We start from the raw sequence: 26,220 nt of genomic DNA, 5'->3' as shown, positions 1-26,220 counted from the left end.
CGATGGGGTGTAGCAGATCTCTGCTGGACATCTGCTCCGGGGGTACTAGAGGGGTCACTGTGTACAGAATGTAGAGTTGGATGCTGCTGTCCCCAGAGCCCCAAGGTGCTGATGATGCTACTCTGTCAACCTACTGAACGGTTTCCAATCCAACTCCCAGCATTGGTGACAATGGCGACAATGGCCTTCTGTGGCAGCCACAGTGGCGGTCAGCACCCAGCCTTGTCCACAGTGCCGGCTCCATGAATGCTCACCACAGCCCGATGCTTTTAGACCAGAAGGATTATCTCCCTTCCCATGAGACGCACACAGGGGACAGCAAATTTCTGCTCCGGTGTCGTTCCATCTTGTGCAGAGAAGGGGTTATGGGAGCCAACGTCTTTACAAACACACGAAACCAGCAGTGTCTTTCTCTATAATTAAACCCTCACAGACACTCCCCTAACGGCTGTGGCTCAGGGTGTTCGGTAAGAAGGGGATCCTACTGGTAGATTCAGGGTAGCCTGAGGAGGCATGCTTGCAGTCTAGTCTAGTGTCTGTCTGTCTGTCTCTCTCTCTCCCTCTCTCCCTCTCTCCCTCTCTCCTCCTCTCCCTCTCCCTCTCCCTCGGCACCCCACTGTGACCTTTTGCTGGGCCACGTTGTTACACCCGGCCATGAGGTAGCACAGAGGCCACAAGACAGGTGTTTTGTGGAGCAGGAAGTTTTCTCTACAGACCACACATCTTGTTTTGAGGAGGGAGGAGAGAGAACACTGTGTGGTAGTGCAGAAGTGGTCACTGGTGACCCCAAATTAGCCATCTGGAGGACATTTATAGCTCTCAGAAATGTTTCGGGTGAGCTGTTAGGTAAGATCAGTGGTCCTTGTGGTCAAGTTTCATCTCTGCTCTTAAGTAAAAAGACTGGACTACCTGGGAAGGCGCCTTTAGGTGTTGGTTTATGTAGCCAACGAAGAGGCCGTTGTTTTTTGTTTTTTCTTTTAATATTTATTTATTTATTTATTTATTTATTTATTTATTTATTTATTTTTCTATTATCAGCTTGATACAGTACAAATTCTTATCCTAATTGTGAAATGTTTCATTGAGGCTTGCCCAGTAACTGAGTAAAACCAAAACTTATTCTAAGCCACCATCATCCTAGGGTCCCCCCTGCTATGTAGCCTCCCTGGTTCTGTGGGTTGCAGTCTGATTGCTCTTTGCTTTATATCTAGAATCCACTTATGAATGAATACATACCATGCTTGTCCTTCTGGGTTTGGGTTACCTCACTCAGGATGATATCTTTTACATATTGACATCCAGTTATTGCCAGCACCATTTGTTGAAGATACCTTCTTTTTTCCACTGTATAGTTTTGGCTTCTTTGTCAAAAATCTGGTGTTCATATGCGCGTGGATTAATGTCAGGTTCTTTTTTTTTTTTTTTTTTTTTTGGTTTTTTTCGAGACAGGGTTTCTCTGTGTAGCTTTGCGCCTTTCCTGGAGCTCACTTGGTAGCCCAGGCTGGCCTCGAACTCACAAAGATCCGCCTGCCTCTGCCTCCCGAGTGCTGGGATTAAAGGCGTGCGCCACCACGCCCGGCAATGTCAGGTTCTTCAATTCGATTCCATTGGTCCGTATGTCGGTTTTTATGCCAGTACCAAGCTGTTTTTATTACTATAGCTCTATAGTAGAGCTTGAGGTCAGGGATTGTGATGCCTCCAGAGGTTGCTTTATTATACAGGATTTTTTTTAGCTATCCTGGGTCTTTTGTTTTTCCATATGAAGTTGAGTATTTTTCTCTCCAAGTCTATGAAGAATTGTGTCGGGATTTTGATAGGGATTGCATTGAATCTGTAGATTGCTTTTGGTAAGACTGCCATTTTTACTATGTTAATCTTATCTATCCATGAGCATGGGAGATCCTTCCATTTTCTGATATCTTCTTCAATTTCTTTCTTTAAAGTTCTTATCAAACAGGTCCTTCACTTGTTTAGTTAGTGTTATCCCAAGGTATTTTATATTATTTGTGGCTATTGTAAAGGGTGATGTTTCTCTGACTTCTTTCTCAGCCCTTTTATCATTTGTGTATAGGAGGGCTACTGATTTTTTTGAGTTGATCTTGTATCCTGCCACTTTACTGAAGGAGTTTATCAGCTGTAGGAGTTCCCTGGTAGAGTTTTTGGGGTCACTTATGTATACTATCATATCATCTGCAAATAGTGAAAGTTTGACTTCTTCCTTTCCAATTTGTACCCCTTTGATCTCCTTTTGTTGTCTTAGAGGAGATAAACAAAACCTATGATATCTTGGCAAGAAGCCACCAAGATATCTCACATTTATGCACAGATTTATTTTAGGAGTTTTTAATTAGTTTTTGAGACAAGGTCTCATGTAGCCCAAACTGGCTTCCAGCTCCCTGTGTACGAGTTGACCTCTTAATCCTCCTGCTTCTCCTGAGTGCTGGGATCGAACTCAGGACTTCATGCATGCTAGGCTAGTATTCCAATAGTTTAGCTTCGTTCCAAGCATGGCTTTCAGTTGTTGACATGTGTCCTATTTCATCCCTGTGTGGCCACAACTTCTAATGCTGATGACAAGTCTTATTCTAGCTCAGGCCGGCATCATTGGGGAGGGGTAGCCATGTCACAGGGCATCGTGGAACACTCTAAGTCTGGGGAAGATTTCATCTGAAATTGTCATGTACACCTATTCTGCTCTGGGCTGGAGACATGTTCCTACTGCAGATCTATCTAGTGGCATGAATCTGCCCTTGGTTTCATTTGGATTTCATCCCTAAAGTCAGGGCCCAAGAAGATGCTCCTTGCCTCACAGGAGGATAAGAGAAGGGATGTGGTACTCCGTGGGAAGTAGTTAGAGCTCCTAGGACAGAACAAACAGCCACTGTGTTTTTAACCCTTTGCGTTCCGTGGCACTTTTCAAATAGGCGTTTGTCGTCTGAACGTGGCAGCAGCTGACTTGAGAAGAGGAAGTAGAAACCTACTCCCCCCCCCCCAACATCTGCAAATGAGTTTTCTGTCCTTGTAAGAGTGTTAAAGCACCACATGGGGCTGGAATGTTCCAGCCCTAGAGCAGCTGTGAAAGTCAGAAATATGCTCACACCCATCCAACTCATCCACTAATAAAATGCTTCTACACCAGCTCTTGGAAGATCATTTCGGAGTAAAATCTCCTTGGTACAAGCTGCGTCTCCACTATCTTAATGCCCGCGCACGGTGCCAGCAGCCAGGCGTTGCCAGCTCTTGAGAAGACATTTGAACTCTTGGCAGCGTTCCGTATCAGAAGGCCCATCCGTGGTGGTTGTGATTACAGAGGAAGGGTGCTCCGTTTGGCAAAACAAAGCGTCTGACAGTAGTCGAGTATTGGCTCAACACTCAACAGGATCCATTTGGGATTCATTCTTCGACAATTACCCAGAATGAATCACCAGCTTCCTTTTATAAAAGGATATTTGTTGGCTTAAAACCAGTACATCCAGCTCTTGGTTGGGGGGAATTTTGTAACTATGTCCACAGTTCTTATAAGCGTGGTGTCTGAGTAAGCTATGGGGAGGCCTACGTGGGGCATTTATTTTAATTGCATCAAATATGGAGGAGGATTGAAAAATCAGTCAACGGCAATGAGCGGCTCAAGAGAAAGACGACGCTTGGTAATAACGGCAGCCCATGAGCTCAGGGAGAGTTAACACTGGGAGTCGCTTTGAGGCCCGATGGCCTGCTAACTGTGCCCAGAGTCCCCCCTCTTCCCACAAGACGGCCTGAACACCAGCAGTGGGAGGCCTCTAGCCTAAACTGAGCGACTGGCTGGACACAGCTGCCTGGACAGCTGTGTCTGGGGCCTCTGGAGAGCTGGCTCTTCCTCCGTGGGTGTCACCTAAAGGAGACTGTGTTTACCCTGTGGTGCTTAGCAGGGAGGCCTGTACATTTTGATAACCAATGTGCAACAAGCCAAAGAGCAAGTCTAAGATTCTCCTTTCTTCCAAACCAGAGGAGGCCAGGTCCAAATTTGTAAGGGCTTTACGGTGGAGAGAAAGTCACTTAGCCGATGAGATTCAAAGTGACAGTTGCTTCTCAGGACACAGCTGGGAGGAGGCGGGGCTTGTCCCTGACTTGCTTCTTCTCACAGCCCCTCCTTCAGAAGCATGCATTCTTAACCTCTGCTTGTCCTCTGCATCTCCGCATCTATGTTTTCTTCTGTCTGAAGGCAGCTTCTGCATTCACTGGTCTCTTCCAAGGAGCAAGCCACCTGGTTATGAGAGACACGCCCTGAAGGGCCATTTGGCCCACCAATCCTTGGTTCCAAAAGGCCCCAGAGTGAGAGTCCTGGACTTCATCTCTAGAGGAGGCCACGCAGAGACATGGCATTAACATGACCGCATGATTTATCTACTGACCTATACATTTAAAACCTGATACTTTTTTTTTTGACAGAACTATTCTGAGTTATATATAGTTTATGTTCCTCATATATTTAGAATGAAGAATGTAGCTTGGTGATAGAATATTGCCTGGCAAGTACAAAGCTCTGGGTTCAGTCTCCAACACTAGGCAAAAAACAAAACAAAACAAAAAACCCAAACCAACAAAATTCACCTGTTTAAAACGTGGGACTCACTAGTTTTAGGTCTATTCATAGCTGTGTGCCATCCGATCTGATTTTGGACTATTTCATTGCCTTTAAGAGATACTCACCACTCTTCAGTCTTCTCTATAGCTCCTATTTAGAAAGACCACTAGCTGTCTATATAAATTTGCCCGTTCTGGGCATTTTATATAAATGGGATCACACATGTGATCTTGTAACAGGCTTGTCTCAGTTGGCATAGCTGTAAAGTTAATCTGCACCGTTGCATGTATTAACATTTCCCCTACCGTATGGCTGTTTTTGTAGTGCATCCATACAATGGGCTATTACACAGTTAGGAAAAGGGATGTCTTACTGACAGGCACAGTGGACAGTAGTCAACATCACAGGCCTTGTAGCGACCCTAAAAGGCACACATTAAAAACATATCAAACATTGGGCTGGAGCGATGGCTCAGAGGTTAAGAGCACTGGCTGCTCTTCTGGAGGACCTGAGTTCAATTCCCAGCACCCACATGGCTACTCACAACCATCTGTAATGAGATCTGGCGCCCTCTTCTGGCCTGCAGGCAGACATGCAGACAGAACACTGTATACATAATAATCTTTTTTTAAAAATCCATAAAAAATATCAAACATTCACGTATCTATTGTATGAATCCAATTGTCTGGATCTTAAGAACAGGTAAAACTGGCCAGTGGAAGAGGCAGAGAGGGGCTGCCTCTGGGAGGACAGGAGGCCACTGCCTGGGAGCAGACGGCCGGTTCTCAAGACCTCGGCATGTTCCGCACTATGATGTAGGTGGAGGTGCGGTCCATTTACACAAAATCCTATAGATAGGATTGACCATAGTTACACATGTAGTAATAGCTGTGCTGGCTAGTTTTATGTCAGCTGGACACCAGCTAGCGTCGTTTTGGAAGAGTGAACCTCAACTGAGAAAAAACGTCCCACCAGTAGGGCCTGTAGGCAAGTCTGTAGGGCATTTTCTTTTCTTTCTTTCCTTCCTTTTTCTTTTTTTCTTTTTTCTTTTCTGAAACAGGGTCTAGCTGTCTTGGAACTCACCACGTAGACCAGGCTGGCCTCCAGAGTGCTGGGATTAGAGGCATGTGCCACCATGGCTGGCTTGTGGGGCAGTTTCTTGATGGATGGTTTATGTGGAAGGGCCCGGCTCACTGTGAGTGGTGCCAGCCCTAGACTGGTGGTCCCGGATGACGTAAGAAAGCAGTCTGAGCAAGTCAGTAAGCGGCACTCCTCCGGGGTATCTTCAGTTCTTGCCTCAGGTTCCCTGGATGATAAACTGTGACGTGGAACTGTAAGCAAAGGAAGCCCTTTGCTTCCCAAGTTGCTATGGGTCATAGTGTTCCATCACAGGAATGGAAATCCTAACTAAGACAGCAGTGTGTGCCGAGACTCCCCAGCCTGTTAGCCTTACATTTGGAGGTTTCTGTTGAAAGCACGTGCTCTTCTCTAATCAACTGGAAGAGAACCATCCTAAGCACATTAGAAGGGGGCTACCCGGTGGGCACACCCTGTGTCTGGCACAGATCAAGGCACAGAAGCCCCTTCTGGTCCGTCCTAAAAACCAGCCCCGCTTTCTTCTCTAACGTCCGACACCACAGTCTGGACTGTGGGAACAGGCAAACCCCACGGTACTGTTTCTGTGTTGGCCTCTCTGGCCCCACGGACTGTGAGACTCACCCCACGGCATGTAGCAATGGTTTGTTCATTTACAGTGTTTTTCTAACTTACTGGGAACCAGGAGGGCTTGGACTGTTGAGCACAGACCTGGACATACAGCTGTTCTGTCATTGGCTACAGCTGCAGATGCCAGCCTGAGGAAACCTGTCTCCACTTTTCTTCTTTTCCTCTACTGTCTGAGCCAGCTCCGATGCTGTGACAGGATGTATCAACTTGGGGACTCAGACAAGTACTTATTTCTCACAGCTCTGGCGCAGAGACGCCCAGGTCATGCTCCACTAGACACAGAGCAAGCTGTCCAAGCTTCTTCCTGATTCAGAGAGTTGTCACCTCACTGTGCCCTCCTGTGCTGCTGGGGTAGTGGGAATGGGGGTGGGCAGGGCATTGATCCCATTCCTGAGGGCTTCTCTCTATGATGTAATTGCTTCCCAAGGGCCCCACCTCCTCATGCCACCATATTAAGAGGATTCAGCATATATATTTGGAGGGTACACAAGCATCCAATTGATAATCAGGAGAAACCTGGGGAGTGGAGGGGGGGGGCAGAGTCATCCAGGCCTCTTCTGACTCGTAAGGCAGGGGACTGGCTGAAGATGGCTTACTTTTCCCCTCTCCCAGAAGCAGCCCTCATCCCAGGTAGGTCACAGGTACTGACCTCAGTGTGTCTTGCTGCCTGTGTGCTGCTGTTACAGAACCATGAGCCCTGTGAGGACAGACAGTGTCCTGCTGGTGACCCGGCTAACCCTAGCCTGCACGTGGTACCCAGGGATGTAGCGGCTCTTGATAAATATTTAATAAGCGAGAGAGCATAAGATCTAATTCCTGAGTTGAAGTTGAGAAATCCATTACATCTGAAAACTCATATATATTTTTTTTAATCTCTGCTTTCAGATATCAAATGGATCCACTATAAAAGTCTTTAAGAAGATAGCAAATTTTACTTCAGGTAACCAATACAATACTGTTAACCTTTTGTTCCCACTAAGCTTTATGAAGTATTGCTTTTTTCTTCTCTTAGACATGCTGTCACAGAGATATGATTGAGTTGTTGCTATGTAATTCTCTGGGAGCTGAGAAAAGCCATTTTAATCTGTTTCTAGCCCGCAGAACCCGAGTTCTGCAAGAGGGAAGGACACTGTAACCATGTTGGTAGAGAAGGGCTGGCACAGGGCAAGCTGCCATCTCTTGGCAGCTCCTGAACACAGGGCAGCCTCCACCCTCTCAGCTTTTTTCCCAAATCCTCCTCCCTAGGATGGGCACCAACAGAAGAGGCCGCCCTGCGTCCCAGCCTCGGCTTGCAGATAACCACGACAGGCCAAGCGAACACGACAATCCGTGCAGAATGTCCAAGATAGCAGTGTGTTAGCATTGCAGACTTTCCCAGTCTTACGGGAAAGTCGGCAAGCTGGTCTGTCTTCCTGGCAGCGGCGGGGACAGGAAAGCACTGATAATGCCTTGAGAAAATCTGCTGGTCCTGGTCCTGTGTGGGGGTTTGTCCTTAGCCCTGGACGGGGTGGGGGGTAGAGGGGGGCTCTCCCCAGCGGGCTCTTTGCGCATACACTGTAGGCAGGGCATTGTGACTCCCGAGCCAATAGGTGACCGTAGACTCAGCATCTAGTCCGCGGAACCACATGGCTTTGGCAGGGCTCACCTTCCATCACGACACTGGGCTACACGAAGCCACCCTGTAGAATGGGTGTCATTGTGGCACAAGGAGAATGGCATCGCTGAGGGCGAGGGGAGAGCTGTGGCCTCTAAGACTCGAAGACCGGGCCTTTAGAAGAGCCCCCGGTTGTGAAGGCCAAGGAGCAGGACCTTAGGCTTGATTTCTTCGTGGAACACAAGCATGCTCCCTCCCTCTCCACTGTGGCCGAGAACCACCTATTTGATTTCTGTCCTACTGATACGTGACTCCTTCCCCTCTGTGCCAATCCCAGCCCCGGATGACCCAACTGTTAGCCAGGCAGCCACAGGAATGGCACACAGCAGCCCAGTTAAGACTGGACAAATTCGTTGGCAGCGGTGGCACGCACCTTTAATCCCAGCACTTGGGAGGCAGAGGCAGGCGGATCTCTGAGTTCCAGGCCAGCCTGGTCTACAGAGCGAGTTCCAGGACAGCCGGGGCTACCCAGAGAAACTCCGTCTCGAAAAAACCAAAAAACCCAAACAAATAAAAAAGATTGGATGAGTTCATGGTGTTGAACTTGGTAAAGCCAACTGCTACTGATTTCTCAAGCACTTAATGCTGTTCTCCAGAGGGATCCTTCTCTCCCCAAAGCTCTAACCACACAGAACTCCTGCTATGGAGCTAGGTCGGTCCTTTGCCTTGCCCTTCATGGAATTCTGACTCCCTAAACATCCAGCACCAAATCCACCAACCTGCTGCATCTGTTCGTCTTCTCCCTCTCCCTCAAGGACAGCCTGTCACCGGTGCCTTATGACCATCAGACCATTCCCATGCCACAGACTCCTCTTACTAACTAGCCTTCAATGGACTATTTCCCCTTCCTCTTTAATTGCTTTAATTTTAGTAGCATTTCTAGACAGTCTAGTCCCATGCATCTTCGGGGCCTTCACCTGTCGCCCTCCATTTTCTCCTCCTCCTCTTCCCAAACACCCCCTTGCTTTGTGTCTCTCGGTCTGTTTGCCTTCTGAGTTGGACACACTGTCCTACCTTAGAAGGGGCCCACATTCCTTCCCACCCTGGACCACCTCCCTCCCGCCCCCTCCCCCTCCCCCCCCCCCCCCCGCCCGCTCCCATTTACCAGGCTAATTATTTATTTAGTTTCATCTCTAATGGCCCTTCTTCAAAGAAATCTAGACTCAGACTGGCACCTTTTTACAGAGTTCTCCCTCACGGAAATTAAGTAATTGGGCAATTAGTAGCAGAACATGGCTAGCTTAATCCTAGCTGCAGGCCTGGCACACTGGGGTCTCTCTGTTGAGTGACAGGCTGGGGCCCCTCCTCCCTGTCCCCAGGAAGTGTCTACTCAGCCTCTGCTCTAAGACTTGCAGGGAAAGGGACCCCGCTTCCACTCCAGTCCCTAGCCCCCCTTTTCACACCATTCAGGTACAGCAGAGGAAAAGATGCAGTGGTGAAGAGCCCCTGTATAATAGAAGAGCTGTTGCTTGGAGAACAAATGGGGCTTTTGTGGAGGCCAATTAGTCCGTGGTTGTGTTTTTAATGGGCTCTCTTTTCTCTCCCTTTCTCTGGCATTCAGATGTGGAATACTCAGATGACCACTGCCATTTGGTGAGTGCCGGGCTGTCTCGCGCTGTCCACCGACCTGCATGCCTTCTCTAGTTCCCTCGGGTGACGCTCCCGCCGTCTTCTTTTTAGATCTTACCAGACTCAGAAGCGGTCCAAGTCGTGCAAGGAAAGAGACATCGGGGGAAACACAAGTTCAAAGTCAAAGAAATGTATCTGACCAAGCTGCTGTCGACCAAGGTACACTTCCTGTTCCCGGCGTGCTTTCATGGCTACCTTGGGGGTACGGGATGTGTTCAGCTTAATTTCCGCTCAAGTGTGAAGATGTTACAAATCCCTTGTGCCTTCTAGCAAAGCAAAATGAAAGTTTAAATTGTAGACACACATCCTATGCCCCCTTCCATTTTTTTTTTTTTTTTATAAGCTGGAAAGAGAAGCACTTTACAGATTTCTCCTGCAGCATCTTCAATCAGGGCGTTGACTGTTGTTCTCTTCCTTTACCCACCACCTCACTATTGGTTTTTCGGCTGACAGCGTAATTATTCCTTTTTGTTTACTTGTTATTGTAGATAAGCAATAAAACTCCTTTGAATTGCAAATCAAAGAGGGGAAATCTGTGACGATTAACCTAGTAAATCTTACTACCTTTTCTTTTTTTCTGAGATTCAAGAATTCTGTTCACTTATAAAGGTGTTAGATGGGAAAGCCAGTGGAATACCTAATCGGGAGCAGATCTTACTGCATCTTGTGTTGAGCAGGTTAACGGATGTCTGGATTTTTGCTCCACTACCGTCACTGTCACTGTCCCCCAGCCTTTGGGAGCTTCTCCAGCAAATCTGCTTCGACCTGAGTAGATGGGTGTGGTAGGCAGCGGAGTGAGTGCCCACACCTCCATTCTCCAGCTTTCCCAGAGAGCCCTGCCTTCCTTTTCTTTTTGATAAAATACTCAACTGCTCTGGGAAGTCCACATTTAAACCCTGAGACGGAAATGCATGCAACAGGAAGAAAATCTAGCAGCAAAGCCTTATCACCGAGTTTTTCCAGGCTGCACGTAACAAAGGCAGAACATCCGTGGCTTGTCTGTCTACACAGCTCTCCACCAGGCACTGCATCTCCCTGCTGGCTACACAGCGTTGCTATCCGCACGTTCATGCACCAAGTCGAAACGCGGACACAGACTCTCCGGGCCCTCGTCCTGGCCCACGTTGGCCTTTCTCTCAGCTTCCTTTGCTCTCAACTTGGAGCTGGCTTTCCCATTAGGTTTCCAAAGCTAGCACCCTGACTCTCAGCCTCCCATTCTGTCTTCCAGGTGGCCATCCACTCCGTGCTGGAGAAACTCTTCAGAAGCATCTGGAGTCTGCCCAACAGCAGGGCCCCATTTGCTATAAAATACTTCTTTGACTTTTTGGATGCCCAAGCTGAAAACAAGAAGATCACAGATCCTGATGTTGTACACATTTGGAAAACAAACAGGTGGGAATGTAGGTGATGATTGACTGTTTCCCAGAACCTAGGGCGGAATCTTAAATACATAGTGACTGTATCAGAATCTCAAGGTTTGGCTTCTAGTCTAGAGGGCAAAATAACACAATTCTGTTACCTTCAATGCATGGAAAAGATTTATCTAGAATGTTAGACTAGCAAAGAATGAGAAATTAGTATTTTATGGTTTATCCTGTTCTTCTTATTAGAGAAACTGTTATTGTGCCTACAGTAATTGCTTTACAATTTTCAAGCTGTGTGTCTATTTGGATTCCAGATAGAAGTAGTTCACGCTTTTGTCATCTGTAGAGTAGATTTCGTGAGAATTACCCAGGGGTTTTGATGTTAGTTATTTAGCATTTTCCTTTAAGGAGCTCAAAGATATCCCCATTTAGGCTAATACCGCCTCCAAGAGGACTAGAGCTTATGGCCTCTATTGGCAATGCTCTGCACCTCAGCTAGGAAGACCCGGTCATGGCGCAACAGAATGTCTCATGGGAGCTCAGACCCCTCCACACGCTAGCAAGTAGTGAAGGTGAAGCTCCAGAGCTCTTGGTCAGTCCTGTCCTCAGCTCCAGCCTCGTATCGTATCCCCAGGCCCTGCTACTCCACACCCCAGCCACAAGAGTCCGTGCCATGGAGAATCCCAGCAGCCATGTGGTGGGCAGCGAGGCCAGAGCTGCAACAGAGATGTAGGGAGGGCTTCTCAAGTTCACACACCAATATTTATTTAACTGCCTACACTGTGCCTGTTGTTGGGCGCTTGGTAGAAATAATGCATGAAACACACCCATGTCCTCACAAAATCTGCATTCCGATGGGTAGAGACGGGGAATGGTCCTGTGTCCACTGCAGTGCACCAGAGGGTGATGTGTGCCATGTAGAAAGTAGGAAGCGGGTAAGAGCGGCAGGACAGGGTGGGCAGAGGCTTCAGAGGGGCTTGTACGCTCTTGGATGAGGAGAGGATATAACCATGACTGTGTGGGACAGGGGAGCATTGAGAAGACAGACCACAGAGCAAAGTCCTCAAAGTGTGCACTTCCTTGGTGTGAGTGAAAGACAGGGGAGATGGAATGAACAGTCTGACAGTGGTGGAGAGGAGACTCCATTGAGGGACAGGCAGTTAAAGAGAGGCGTGACAAGATCTGAGTCTGCGGTAGAAGAGGACCAGGCCCTGGGGGCAAAGGATCCAGGTGAGAGTCAGTGACTCAGAGCACAGTGCCACTGGAGAGGGACTGAAGAGGCCAGGCACAGCAGAGGTGAGGGAGAAGTTCTCGTGGGTGACATCATCTCGTGTCACCCAGATTTGGAGGAAATCCTTGTCCAGGGCCATTTTCTGACTTCTCTAGCCCGCCCTTCACACACCGCTGGGTTACCCTTCCTGGTTCTGAGTGAGGTTGCCGCCTGCTGCCCGTTAGTCTGGCTAAGCAGGGTTTCCGTACTTCCATGACAAGGTCACACACACTCATTTACAAACTGGTGAGCGAGCGAGCGAGCGAGCGAGCGGACCCCTGGTTATGTTAACAGTCCTGCCTGAGAAGAGATTGTTTTCCTTCAAACAGCCTGCCTCTTCGCTTCTGGGTAAACATCCTGAAGAATCCTCAGTTTGTCTTTGACATTAAGAAGACTCCACACATAGACAGCTGTTTGTCAGTGATTGCCCAGGCTTTCATGGATGCCTTTTCTCTCACAGAACAGCAACTGGGGAAGGTAAGGCCCAGCTTTGCTTTCTGATACATACATACCCCCGAAAATCACTTCCGGCGACTCATGTTTCAACCCCCTCTTCCTGCAAAAACCTGCCTTCTCTTCCCTTCTTACTCCTGCCTCTTCAGCCCCTGCCCCCGGCTGGACGGCGATGCCTCCTACCCCACACCCGTGGCCCTGCTGCCCATGCCCCCCAGACTCTTCCCTTCTGCTCTCTTGGTGCATTTCTCCCTACAACTGGCATCTCTGCTGTGCTCCGGGGCCCTCCTGACTGGCCTCAGTCCTGTTAGGGAAATCCCACCCATTCATCTGCCAGTGTCTCATTCCACACACAGTTTCTTGACGTTCATGAAGAACTGCAGGAGACCAGCTCTGTCTGTCTGTGTCTATGAACTTCCCCGGCGTCTCCCCTGCTTAAAATGCGTGTGCCCATAGGAAAAGTAGCCTTTGAAGACATCACTTACTGAGTTCTCAGTACAGCTCAGTTAATCCTTCAGGGACTGTGATTCCCATTTGATACATGAGGAATTCGGGGTGCAGAGAGGTCACAGGTCTTGTTATCACAAAGCAGCACAATGGCGAGCTCTCATCGGTCCAGCTACAGTCCTCCCCTGCCGTCTGTCAGTGATCCTTCACATCCCATTCAGGCTGTGAATTCTCTGCCCAACAACACTGTAAGCTTCTCAAAGGCTGAGACCAGTCACCTTCATCTCTGTACGTTTGATGTCTACAAGTGCTACTTGGATAAATAAATGCTTAGTGAGTGGATAGTCACGCGACTTGCAGGATTCACTTAAGACCCGACAAGCACTTCTCAGGACTAACTATCTCAGAGTAGGAAGCTTTCAGAGTAATTCACCCAGCCCCTGATTCAGCCACTGAACTCTTGAAAAATGCACTAGGACATTAGTCTAATCATTAATTCGCCTATCTTCACTGAGATTTTTAAAACTTTTGCGAGTAATGATTTCTTCATCTAGTGGTTTACATATTATCACTACTATACTTCCATATCACCACTCCAGTTGCCAAGGAATCTTTGCAAGTCAGACGTCAGAGCCACCATGTGCTTCCCTGAGAAACCGGAAGATCTTTATAATCTAATGAAATGAGGGACAAGCTAGAAAATCTGCCACTGCCAATTACTTACCAGTTTTAGTGATATAAAAGGGCTCAATCAGAACTACAATCAAGTCTTTTATACATGCCAAAATTCACTGGTGGGTGAGGATGAGCGCAGTGTTTTAATTCAGGCTTTTGAACGACCATTAGTAATGAACTATGACTGAAATAAGTTCCATTGTTACCGTAACTCAAAATCATGTAAAAATAATAATTTTAGTTCTTTTATGAGAGGAAGGCTGAATATATTAGCATTTAATCTGCCTGAAAATAACAGTGACTCACCAGAGCTATCTGGATGGCAGTCAGTCACTCAGTCAACGTTGACTGAGGCCTGCAGCCTGAAGCCTTGCTAGCAGGAAGTAATGCCTGTGTAAGTTCAGTCAGACTGCACCATTATCAAGCCCCCCAAGGCTTTTTATGCTTCTTGTGGTTGTTGCTGTTTTTCAGGAAGCACCAACTAATAAACTTCTCTATGCCAAGGATATACCGACCTACAAAGAGGAAGTGAAATCTTATTACAAAGCAATCAGGGATCTGCCTCCATTATCATCTTTAGAAATGGAAGAATTCTTAACTCAGGAATCTAAGGTATTACTAAAAAGCAGAAGTAAGCTTATAATGGGGTTACTCAAAAATAGACGTATTTCAGAGCCTCTCAACAAAGCCTTTCTTTTAGAAACATGAAAATGAATTTAATGAAGAAGTGGCCTTGACAGAAATCTACAAATACATCGTAAAGTATTTTGATGAGGTAAGATTTTATTTACCCTCAAGCCCATGACAAGGACTTGGGCGTAGTCCTCCATCCCAAATAGGCAGAAAGGGAGGCCCCAAGCCAGACCCTACACAGGCTGCCCCTCTTGTCTGTCATACTGCCCACCTTTAGACCAGTTCATGGGGCCTAATGCCACAATGACTCAAAAACCTTGATTAGTAACTCGTGGCCCTGTTAAATGGGGCCAGTTTATGTCTGTCTGTGGTCTGCTAATAATGACAGCTAAGCCTGTTAAGTCACCTAGCTTCTGTTTTCCATGCTCATGTGAAATCATGATATACTAACTTACGCAACTTATCAAGACAACAGCATTCTCATTCGGGCTTTTTAGGACCATTAGTAGGAACTACCATTCTCCTTTATGATTGATTCTCCTTAATCTGGATCCGTTGTTTCCAAATATATGTTAATTCCCCCTTCCCTGATTCCCCCCCACTCAGTCATGCTGGGACAGGCTATCCATGTCAATGGTGAGAATAGCTCACCAATTCCATTTGCTCCTTGAAGATCAAGTGAAGAGCTAAGGTAGGGTAGAGGCAATGAGCTCCTTACACATGATAAGCATCCCTTGCCAAGGGTGAGAAGGGGAGCCCTGGGGAGGGGAGGGAAAGAGATGGGAGACTCCATCTCTGCTCAGGATGCCCTTGCCTGCTGCATTATGAGGAATCTGTGCCTGCATGCTGGCTGCCCAGGGATGCCTGCTGTGCTTGGAATGGCTGTCACGTGATGCATAGAGCAGGGCCTTGGGAGTCTGGCCCCATATTTGTAAGCAAATAGTTGGTATTTCTTGCGGGCTTCTATTTCAAGCCCAAGTGTTGATGATCCTGTGATCATGACTTAGCAAAACAACTTGCAGAATGAGTATGGAAATGATCGAAGAAAATGCTGGCATCTGTTTCGTACAGATTTTTACCACTCACAGCATCAGGAATGAAAAAAAAAAAGAGAGAGAGAGAGAAAGAAAGAAAGAGCGAGCCCCCCAGAACTGTGAATTGTCATGCTAAAACTCTAATGTAAGGTAACTCTTCTAATTGTCAACAGATTCTAAATAAACTAGAAAGAGAGCGAGGGCTGGAAGAAGCGCAGAAACAGCTCTTGCATGTCAAAGTCTTATTTGACGAGAAGAAGAAATGCAAGTGGATGTGAGCACCCTGGGGGCCTGGCTTCATCTGACAGAGCTGTTCTTCAGACAGCCTGGGCGCGCCCCGGCTGCCTGAGCTCCTCTTTGTCGTCCATTCTTAAGTTTGCACATGGGTTCCACTTCGAGCGCTGTCTTTTACGAGACCGAGGCGCCGCACATGCACAGCTTTTGGAAAGCCTGTCAACCGCTGTGCCTGTGGGCAGGCCGTGGGAACCCTTCTGTAAATAGAGCTGAAGTGGTTGTTGTAAACAGCCTCCTTGTTTACAGAGAATTCGGGGCCAGTAAGCAAGTGTCGGAATTGTAACTACAGTCTCCACTTAAGCACAATGATGGCCAAGTGGTTTGGTTGGAAAACTACAGCGATGTAGCACTTGTGACCACACTGTACTTCTGCAGAAGACAGGGGGTACTAACAATGCTCACAATGTGAAATGAGTCGTTGGGAAACAAGGTGGGGGTGTTAGGGCAACCCTGAGGATCTGCACCGTTCACTTTCCCCGGTAGTTCTTGGAAAAGCTGAAGGCAGAATTTGGTAGTGTGTACACTTAGCGTTCGTGAGTGTGTGTGTTTAAACCAAAAACTAACAGTGTCGCAACATTGTTGAAAGGGCTCGTGTTTTTCAGTGGTTGCCAGCTGCACTCATCGACTCCCTCCATCTCATCCAAGGAGCTCTAAAGCAAGGAGAGTGGGTGGGTTTCACTGAAATGCAACAGCAGTTTTTCCAGCCTCTGTCCTACTGTGCGTTTCCGTTCCCGTTTGATCTTTTTCCTGTATCTGGTAGTGGACATGTCGGGTATTGTAAGCAAAGAGTTCATGGCTTACTTCTGTTTGATCAGAACTGTACGTGGACGTGTAAGTCGCTCCTGTAATCTTACATTTCTATGCTAGTGTCTCCTTGCTTTAGATTTCTGGTGAACCCTGTGGTTATAAATACTTGTGTGTGGTTAAAATAAAAGATACATTTTACATTTCATCAAATTGTTGTTCACATTGGAGTATTATATATAAATATATATTTGAGGCCCAAGGCCTGGAAAATATTAGTACAACTTGGTATCTTAGTCTTACTATGTACTTTTTGAAAGTATTCCTTACAGGAGAAAGATTTAAATACTCATTTATTCGTGCCTCTTTTTGTTTTCAAAGAATTTCCTATCCACTTATAAATGTAGTCTTTTTTATTACTGATTTTTTTATTCCCAAATTTTTGCTGCTCATGACCAATTTTAATACCACTGTGTTTTCCTTCTATTAAACAGCAGTCAAGAGTAGAACCTGAGAACTCTCACTTCCCTTGTGGCAGGCACCTTTGACCCTTGCTCTTCCAAACCCCCACTGCAGGAAGGAAATTTCTTTCAATCAGCAAATAAAACATTGAGCACACATTCCTTAGAACTATTTACCAGCACTGTATGGACCATCTAGAATGGAATGGGAATTTGTCTTGGTAAATGCAATCCTTTTTGCTCCTTAACAGCCGATCAAGTATAAGAGAGGTAACAACTCCATATCCGGCACTGTCCTGATAGGCACCTTCCCAGTCCTGTTTCTTGTGACCATTGTCTGTCCAATGGACACATTTCAAAACTACCAAATACTTTATTTCTAAGTAGAACGGTGAGAGGTCTGGTCCCCATTTAAAGCTGCTACGGTCTTCAAAGAGGTGAAGGCTTTCCTAAGAGAAAAGTTGGAGGGGAGTTGAGAGCCAAGGGTAGGAGAATTGCCCAACAAGACTTTCCCTTCTCTGGGGAACACTCAAAGGTTCAGCCACAGCTTTAGCTAAGTATTACTAAATGCTACCCGAGGGTGTCCCTGTCCAGCTCTACGGCATGAGTCCTGTATGGAGTTAGGAGCTCTGGGCAAATCACTTCCCTCTTCGTGCCTCAATTTCTGTGTACTATTTCTAGCCTACCTCACTGAGGTGGTGTGAAGAGTCACTCGTGTGTGTTTGTCAATCCTCCAGTGAAAAGCACTATCTAGATCACAGTTTGGATGGCATTAGCCAAATGCAGAGAATGTCCAAATTAGATGTGTGCTGGAGACAATCAGTCACTGGGTCTATATTAAACAGCCACTCAAGAAGCAGATGACAAACAGTATCTATTTTCAAGTTTCTTTGCATATTTTTGGTGCAAAACAATTAATTTATACTTTTTTTCTAACACTAGTGTCTAAAGCAGCATCTAAAAATGACTTCTGTTCCTTTTTCTGTATTAGGATTTAAAGTCTATTTCTTACTGTATACCCTGACTGAAGCTGTTCTTGGAGATGAATGTTTTAAATGTCTATATCCAAAAATAAACATTTTGATGTAACAACTGTGGATTGTTTGTCTTTCTTACTCCAAGTTGCTCCTTGGAAATGACTTTTCAAGAACAAGATGTCATTGTATATTCCACATAAATAAGCAGCTCCATTAAGGAAATCTGGCTCTTTGCTAAATGATGCCAATGGCAGCTTGATTATGTTCCTGTCTTCAGTGATCAACTTGGACTTTTGACTGCAAAGCCTTCTGAATAATGAAAAATCCACATAAGTTTGAGCTGAGCTTTGCTTTGTTGATAGGAAATTATTCCAGCAGAATTCCTTTAAAACATGCTACACAAAGAAGCTTCCAATGGGTGCACGGTGAAAAATGAAGTGAATAAAACGTAGTTATGTGGTTAGGTCCTAACCAGTGAGAAACACAACTAAATATCAGCAACCCTTCAACACCCCACTGCGTCAAGTAAGATCAACAAAGCCCTTTGTAGAAACAGCTATAGGACTTAATTTTCTAAAACTTCCAACTCACCAAAGTGAAAAGAAGTGAAATCATCAATTGTCTAGTATATGATATATGATCACTGAAATTAAACACAAAACAGCATAGATATAAAAATATTTATTAAGTTATTTAATAAATTAAGTGCACAGCTTTTAGAAAGGTAAAGATTTCTATAATGAACATATATTTTGAAACTTTTATATTTAGAAATTTTTGTTTTTTATACTTTTAAATGGTCATCTTTTCCCAAAACTCTTGTTTTGTATATAATAAAGGAGATGTTTACTGATCATGTTATTGCCAAACAGATATCTCAAAGACAAGGAAAAAGGAATTCAAGAGGCATATATTTCAGGCAAAATGCCAGAAAAAAAGTTCAACAAAATAAAAATTAATAATATGAAAACTTGATTCCTTAATTAGTTAGTTCCCTTTCTCTTCTGTACTGTCAACACGTACTCTAAGTATCTGAAACTCCAGACACTTGACTTCGGTTACCATAACCCTACAACCCCGGAGCCCATGCAGTGCGGCACATGGACCTTTCCCTGAGGCAAACAAACGCTAACAAAGCATCTCAATGGCACCTGTTCAACCTCATGCTTTATTGAGTTCCTGGCTTGGCCTTTCTTCAGCATCACTCCCCAGGAGAGCCAAGTTCCTCCAGCTGTTTTCGTTGTGTGGTTTCTAGTTCCTCCAGTCTTTTGCGAAGTAGAGAGAGTTCTCTTTGATGTTGTTCCTCCTTAAAAATGACACATAACAGAAACGTAGAGCAACTAGGAAAGCGCTTGCCGTCTGCCTCTCATATAAAGGCCTCCAACAATGTGGCTGAGAAACGATGTCCACTTTAGCAGTCTAAAACCAGAGTAGCAAGGGTGAAACCATTAACTAGTCCCCCTTCTCTCCTGCCTCAGGCTCTAACCTTAAGCCAAACCCAGTCTGTTCCTCCCTAGGAGTAAAATCCGCCAGAAAGCAGTCAGAGGGGGTTACAGGCAGGGCACAGGCAGACACAGCGGGCAGCTTTCAGACGAGCCCGGGACAGCACGGTAATTTACTAAAGCAGCACCTGGCCTAAGACTCAGTTCCGTGATGACAACCTCTTTGGCCTACGCTGTACAACAGTTACTTAAAGTCCGTCTTCTGAATACCATCCAGTCAAATCTCGGAGCCAAGGCTCTGGAATCAGACAGATGTAGGTTTGGCAAAAGCTTAACTGTCATGTATTCAGCCAGGACCTTGGGCAAGTCAGCACAGCTATGAACCGGGGATAAAAGTGGCGTCTTCTCTCCAAGCACTTCTCACTACTATTAAAATTTTATATGGAAATGCAGTGTGCTGCATTAGTAAGTTCTTGATAGCTGTATGTATTTAAGCTACAAAATCCAGGCTACATGAAGACTCACTAGACATGTTATTTGTCTATAGCAAATATGAGAACTTATTCCCAGAATCATCACTGAAGGGCAGAGTAAATTTGAATCTACTCAGAAAATTTCTACAGTAAATGAAAAGAAAGAAGGTAAAACTTCTTGCCGTCAAATGAATTTTAACTCTATATTGGTAAAACAAAAGAAAAAAACCGACAGAAGTCTTTGTCTCTTTCCTGAAATGCCCATACCTGCATATGAGGAGGAAAGGAGAATTCCATTCCAGGAACTACAGCTGACGACTGAAAGTTAGCAGGATGGAGCGAGGCCGGTGGAGGCAGGTCAGGAACCAAAATCAGACTTCGAAATTCATTATGTCTTCTCTGTATGTCCTTCAGTCGTTTTTGAAGCCTTGTATATTCTTCAAATGGAACATTTTGTCTTAAAAAGAAAAAGTATTTCTGTTCTGTAACAGTTACACCCTAATGAAGATCAGAATATCATTTTTAATTGGGAGAAAGACTCTTAAATTGTAACATCAATCTATCTGAGAATCTACTTATTTGGAAAGATAAACAGAAAAATGACCTTTTTTATTGCCACACACTACACCCCTGCAGCTAGAACTGATATGAAATTAACTTTGTAGCCCAGGATGGCTGTACACTGGGATTACAGGTGTGCCACCACACCCAGCTAAAATACACATACATGTGTACACACGTGTACACACACACACACACACACACACACACACACACACACACACACACAGAGACAGAGACAGAGACAGAGACAGACAAGAGTTTAGGGAACTCTAGGCTTGCCAAACACACGGAGACCAGAAGGTGGTGTATTGGGCATTGACACTCCTCGCCCATCCTTTTTCCTTTCCACCTCTTCCAACTGGCAGTTGATCTGTGTCCTTCAGAGTATTCTTTAAAAGAACTGCTCTCAAGGATTTTCCTCAGTTTTGTGAGCAACTAGCAAATCAATAGAGCTGAAGGAGAGGGTCACTGGAACCCCAATTTACAGCCTGTCAATCAGAGGAACAGGTTATAACCCGGGCTTTATGACTGCCATCTAAAGTGGAAGTGGTCTTGTAGGACTCAGCCCGAGTCAGTGTCAGAACTGAATTATAGGACACTCAGACCATGTCCACTAGAGAACTTTTGTCCAAGAACACCAGAATACAACAGGGAACACTGCTGTACAATACAGGCAAATTCCATTTCAGAAAAGTCCAACTCTTCATTAAGTGAGTAAGACCAACATTAATTAACAGTTCAAAAAGATTTTGTCACCTTATATCAAATGGGTCATATAATGTGATTATCACCAACTTAGCAGGATGACTCCTCTCAGCTCGAAGAACACCAATGATGGTGATTAGCAGCTGACATGATGTTCAGAACTACACCACCACCACAACTTTGTTACCATACAAGAACTCACACCACTCCCAGAACACCACCAGGCACTGTACTACTGTGCTGAAGCCAGTGAGTGTCCTTTTTCTGTTAATAGCCCCAACACTACAAATACCTCGTATGTGATCGAGACTTTTGGCTTGAAGGAACATTAAGTTAAAAAAAAAAAGTACAAGGTGATGTGTTTCAGAAATCTTGTAAATAATACAAGGTTTTTTTGAGATGGGATCTCAATATGCAGCCCTAGCTGGTCTGTAACTTGTTACATAAACCAGGCTGACCTCAAACCACAGATATCTACTTGTCTCTGCCTGCAGAGTGCTGGCCATGAATATGCAGTTTAAAATCAAACGTAAGGTACAGTATACCCGGAAACAACATTTTGGGACTGGAGAGATGATTTAGCAGTGACGAGTACTTGCTGCTCTTCCAAAGGATCAGAGTTCAGTTCCCAGCATCCACATGGTGGCTCACAACAGCCTGCAACTCCAGTTCCAGGGAACCTCACACCCTTTCCTAGCCTCTGCAGATGCCTGCGAGCATGTGGTGCAAAGAAACTCACGCAGGAGCAGGAGCAGGCGCAGGAGCATGCGCAGACACACAACGGCTAAGCAAACAGTAGACAGAAACCAAGTTCTCCAACATTACAATGGGGCGTGTGTACATACTAACACATTACCTATTCAACACCTGGTTTTCTGTTTCTAATTCTTCTTTCTTTGCCTCCAAGACTTCCACTTTTTCCTGAAGTCTCTTCAATTTGTTTTCATGAAGAGATTTTCTCTAGAAAAAAAGAAAAAAAAGATTAATATGAAAAAAGTATGTTGATACCTAATTTCCTATTTGAACAAAGTGATGGCTGATATTTAAGGCCTTTTTGTAAATTTAGCGATTAATATTTTCAGGGTTATTAGGGACAAAGATTAGCACATGGCTTTGTACTGAAACTTCAAAAGCAAGAAACACAGATCTACATGACACCCCCAATGGGACAAACAGAGTCATTATGAATGCCTACCAGAAAACTGGGATCAATAAACAAATCATCGCAAATAAACTCCAGAAAGGGAAGGAGTCTTACTGAGTAGGCTTGCCATCTGCAAAGGGAGCATGAGCTCTTCATGGTCTCTGATGATATACATAGTTAAAGAACCCAGAACACAACTTAAAAGTCCATTTGCAATCAATAAATTACTACACCAAGCAAAAACGAAAGGACAAGAGTGCTAAAATAAAGCACAAGCATACCTTAGTTTAAAAGTATGTATTTCTAAATATTAAGAAAAAATAGATTTAATTTCATAATACATAAAGTTTCTACAAGTGAACACTCTGATTTTGTTAAATTTATGGAAGAAGGGTATAATGCAACAGGACTATAAGAACAAAAGCATATTTTCAGTTTTTATAAACAGGTTTTAAAAATAGAAAGATACCCATCACGTTGGAAATAATTTAGCAGCTGCAGATCTCTTAAATATGTTTTCTGTTTATTGAAGCATAACAAGCTTGTTAAAAAAAAAAAAAGCAGACTGTAAATGCAAAGCCCTATGAAAATGCACAGAGCAAATACTGGCACGACCACTTCACAGGTCAAGAACACGGCCACGTAGTGCCCGTACCTCTCCCCCTTCTCGTCATGACCCCTCCATCGTCGGAAAAGGTAACCAACTAATTTATTTCAAAGCTATGGTTCTGCTAACTGTTGACCTTCATGAACCGCACAAAGAGCAGAGCCTTTTGCAAATGCTATTTTCTTTCACTCAGCACACTTGTGAGATTATCATGTCATTTATTCAAGGTCTGGTTCATTCACTGCCCCATACTGTTTTCCACCTGTGACTACAACATTTATTACATTCACCCAGTCCACTACGAAGGGTCATTTAGGTTACTTCTAGTTTGTCAGAACTGGAAGTTAAGTGTTCCAGAAGAGACACTTTTGTGGGCACTCCTTAGCCTTCATTATCCAGCATCCACAAAGGTCTCCTGTGCCTCCTGGCATGCGTACCCTGGCAAAGTTACCACTCCTCTACCTTTCTGACGGCACTTATTTACTTATGGCCTGGGGAACATGGATGCCCAGTCACCCATCCATCTCATTTGTATAAAAGAAACTATATAGCGGGGCTGGAGAGATGGCTCAGAGGTTAAGAGCACCGACTGCTCTTCCAGAGGTCCTGAGTTCAATTCCCAGCACCCACATGGTGGCTCACAACCATCTGTAATGAGATCTGGCACCCTCTTCTGTGTGCATAATAAATAAATAAACCTTAAAAAAATATTTAAAAAAAAAAAGAAAGAAACTATATAGCATATAGCCTTTGCATCAGAGTTTTTTCTAAGCTTTTTATCTGTGTAGAAGCAATGTTACTGGCTGTTATAGTAGTAATTTTCCATTGTTATATTGCTGTCCATTGCACAAATGTAGCACATTTCAAACATTTTCCTACAGATAGAAATTTGAATTGTTTCCAGTTTGGAAGTATCAACAAACTTTACCTAGGCCATGGAGTATAGCCTTGGTATAAAAACGATTCTATCAACTAAAAACCCACCAGCCTGATGTAGAGAGTTCGCAACCTTGCCAATATTTGTTAGACTCAGTCACTTATATTTTAGCCATTCTGGTGTAGTGTGTTAGTAGGTTACTGTGAAAGTTTGTAACTTTTCTGATAGTTTACTCAAGATGTTAAATATCTTTTCTTATCAGCCACACGTGTTTTTAGAAATGTTGTGTATACGTGTGTTTGTACTTGGTCTAGTTTTTGCTCAAAAAAAATTTTTTTTGAGTAATTTCATTGTTCTTTCAATATTCAGGTTATGAACCCTTTTATACATGAATTTATTGCAGATTCATGTCTCAACCTATTGTGAGATTTTTCTTTTGTGTTTTATATTTTTTTACTTATTGTATATGAATGAGTGCTTGGTCTACATGTACACCTGTGCATCGTGTGCATGCCAGACACTAACAGAAGACCATGCACACCTGTGCATCGTGTGCATGCCTGACACTAACAGACCATGTACACCTGTGCATCGTGTGCATGCCAGACACTAACAGAAGACCATGCACACCTGTGCATCGTGTGCATGCCTGACACTAACAGAAGACCATGCACACCTGTGCATCGTGTGCATGCCAGACACTAACAGACCATGCACACCTGTGCATCGTGTGCATGCCTGACACTAACAGACCATGTACACCTGTGCATCGTGTGCATGCCTGACGCTAATAGACCATGTACACCTGTGCATCGTGTGCATGCCTGACGCTAATAGACCATGTACACCTGTGCATCGTGTGCATGCCTGACACTAACAGAAGACCATGCACACCTGTGCATCGTGTGCATGCCTGACACTAACAGAAGACCATGCACACCTGTGCATCGTGTGCATGCCTGACACTAACAGAAGACCATGCACACCTGTGCATCGTGTGCATGCCTGACACTAACAGAAGACCATGCACACCTGTGCATCGTGTGCATGCCTGACACTAACAGAAGACCATGCACACCTGTGCATCGTGTGCATGCCTGACACTAACAGAAGACCATGCACACCTGTGCATCGTTTGCATGCCTGACACTAACAGACCATGCACACCTGTGCATCGTGTGCATGCCTGACACTAACAGACCATGCACACCTGTGCATCGTGTGCATGCCTGACACTAACAGACCATGCACACCTGTGCATCGTGTGCATGCCTGACACTAACAGAAGACCATGTACACCTGTGCATCGTGTGCATGCCTGACACTAACAGAAGAAAGGATTAGATTCTTGAGGACTGGGGATACAGACAGTTGTGAACTGTCATGTGGGTGCTGGGAATGGAACCCAAGTCCTCTGGGAAAGCTCCCAGGACTATTAACCACTGAGCCATCTCTCCAGCTCCTATCATGGAATATCCTCTTAAAGAAAAGGATCTTTGTTATCTAGCCTCTATGGGGCTGTGAATTATATGCTGGTTCTCCTGTACAAGGGATGCATGGATTTCCCTGGGAAGGGGAAAGAAATCTCTTGGGTAAACTGAGCGGGGGAGTGGGGGAATGGGAACTTGAGGGATCAGGTTGGGCGGGTGCAAGAGGTGGTTTGGGGACAGGACAGAGGGCTAAGGAGAAACCTGGTGCCAGGGAAACTCAGAAATCCACAAGGATGGCCCCAGCTAAGACTCCTAGCAGTAGTGGAGAGGGTGCCTGAACTGGCCTTCTCCTGTAATCAGACTGGTGACTTCCCTGTCATCATAGAGCCTTCATCCAGTGACTGAGGGAAGCAGGTGCAGAGTTCCACAGCCAAGCACCAGGCCAAGCTCCAGAAGTCCAGCTGAAGAGGGGGAGGAGGGTTTGTACGAGCCAGGGTGGGTCAAGGTCATGACAGAGAAACCCAGAGAGACAGCTGACCTGAGCTCATGGAAGCTCACAGACTCTGGACCAACAGTCAGGGAGCCTGCATGGGACCAACCTAGGCTCTCTGCATAGGTGTGACAGTTGTGTAGCTTGGTCTGTTTGTAAGGCTCCTGGCAGTGAGATCAGGACCTGTCCCTGGCACTTAGCTGGCTTTTGGGAACCTGGTTCCCATGCTGGATTACCCTGCACAACCTTTACACAGGGGGAGGAGCTCTGTCCTCCCACCACTTGGATGTGCCCTGTTTTGTTCAAGCCAGGGGAGGCCTGTCCCTTTCTGAATGGAGACTGAGGAGGAGTGGGGGGGGGAGGTAGAAGGGAGAGGGGGAACGGGCAGAGAGGAGGGAGAGAAAACTGTGGTAGATATGTAAAATGAAGGAAAAAAACTGGTAAATATATATAGACCTTTCCAGGCAAGAGGTTTTACAGGAGTTCCAGTTTGCACATTAATTTACATGCCTTTTCAGTAGCAAGCTTTATATTACCAAATTTCTCAGAATTGGAAGATATTTT

General features: G+C 45.3%; 2 protein-coding genes across 5 annotated transcripts in view; one reads left to right on the top strand and one right to left on the bottom strand.

Annotated features, from left to right (window-relative positions):
• Positions 1–18,039, top strand: part of Plxnc1 (plexin C1) — a 154,670-nt gene extending 136,631 nt beyond the window's left edge. Inside the window, exons 24-31 of the mRNA XM_006995728.4 lie at positions 7,175–7,229; positions 9,505–9,536; positions 9,624–9,731; positions 10,801–10,964; positions 12,536–12,683; positions 14,253–14,393; positions 14,482–14,556; positions 15,622–18,039. Of these exons, the coding sequence (XP_006995790.1) occupies positions 7,175–7,229; positions 9,505–9,536; positions 9,624–9,731; positions 10,801–10,964; positions 12,536–12,683; positions 14,253–14,393; positions 14,482–14,556; positions 15,622–15,726 (828 nt within the window). The 3' untranslated portion in view covers positions 15,727–18,039. The remainder of the gene's footprint in view (positions 1–7,174; positions 7,230–9,504; positions 9,537–9,623; positions 9,732–10,800; positions 10,965–12,535; positions 12,684–14,252; positions 14,394–14,481; positions 14,557–15,621) is intronic.
• Positions 18,040–18,590: 551 nt separating this feature from the next.
• Cep83 (centrosomal protein 83) overlaps positions 18,591–26,220 on the bottom strand; it is a 113,586-nt gene continuing 105,956 nt past the window's right edge. For 2 of the 4 annotated variants that reach the window (XM_076554652.1, XM_076554653.1), the window contains exons 14-16: positions 21,965–22,068; positions 20,107–20,296; positions 18,591–19,230 (exon numbers count right to left, since the gene is read on the bottom strand). In XM_076554652.1, coding sequence (XP_076410767.1) covers positions 19,126–19,230; positions 20,107–20,296; positions 21,965–22,068 — 399 coding nt within the window. In that variant the 3' untranslated portion in view covers positions 18,591–19,125. Of the gene's footprint in view, positions 19,344–20,106; positions 20,297–21,964; positions 22,069–26,220 lie in introns of all 4 variants that reach the window. The other 2 variants (XM_076554651.1, XM_076554650.1) reach the window with 2 other exon arrangements.

The sequence above is a fragment of the Peromyscus maniculatus genome, chromosome 18 (assembly GCF_049852395.1).
Source record: "Peromyscus maniculatus bairdii isolate BWxNUB_F1_BW_parent chromosome 18, HU_Pman_BW_mat_3.1, whole genome shotgun sequence".
NCBI classification, from domain to species: Eukaryota; Metazoa; Chordata; class Mammalia; order Rodentia; family Cricetidae; genus Peromyscus; species Peromyscus maniculatus.
This window is presented reverse-complemented; position numbering and strand designations above follow the sequence as displayed.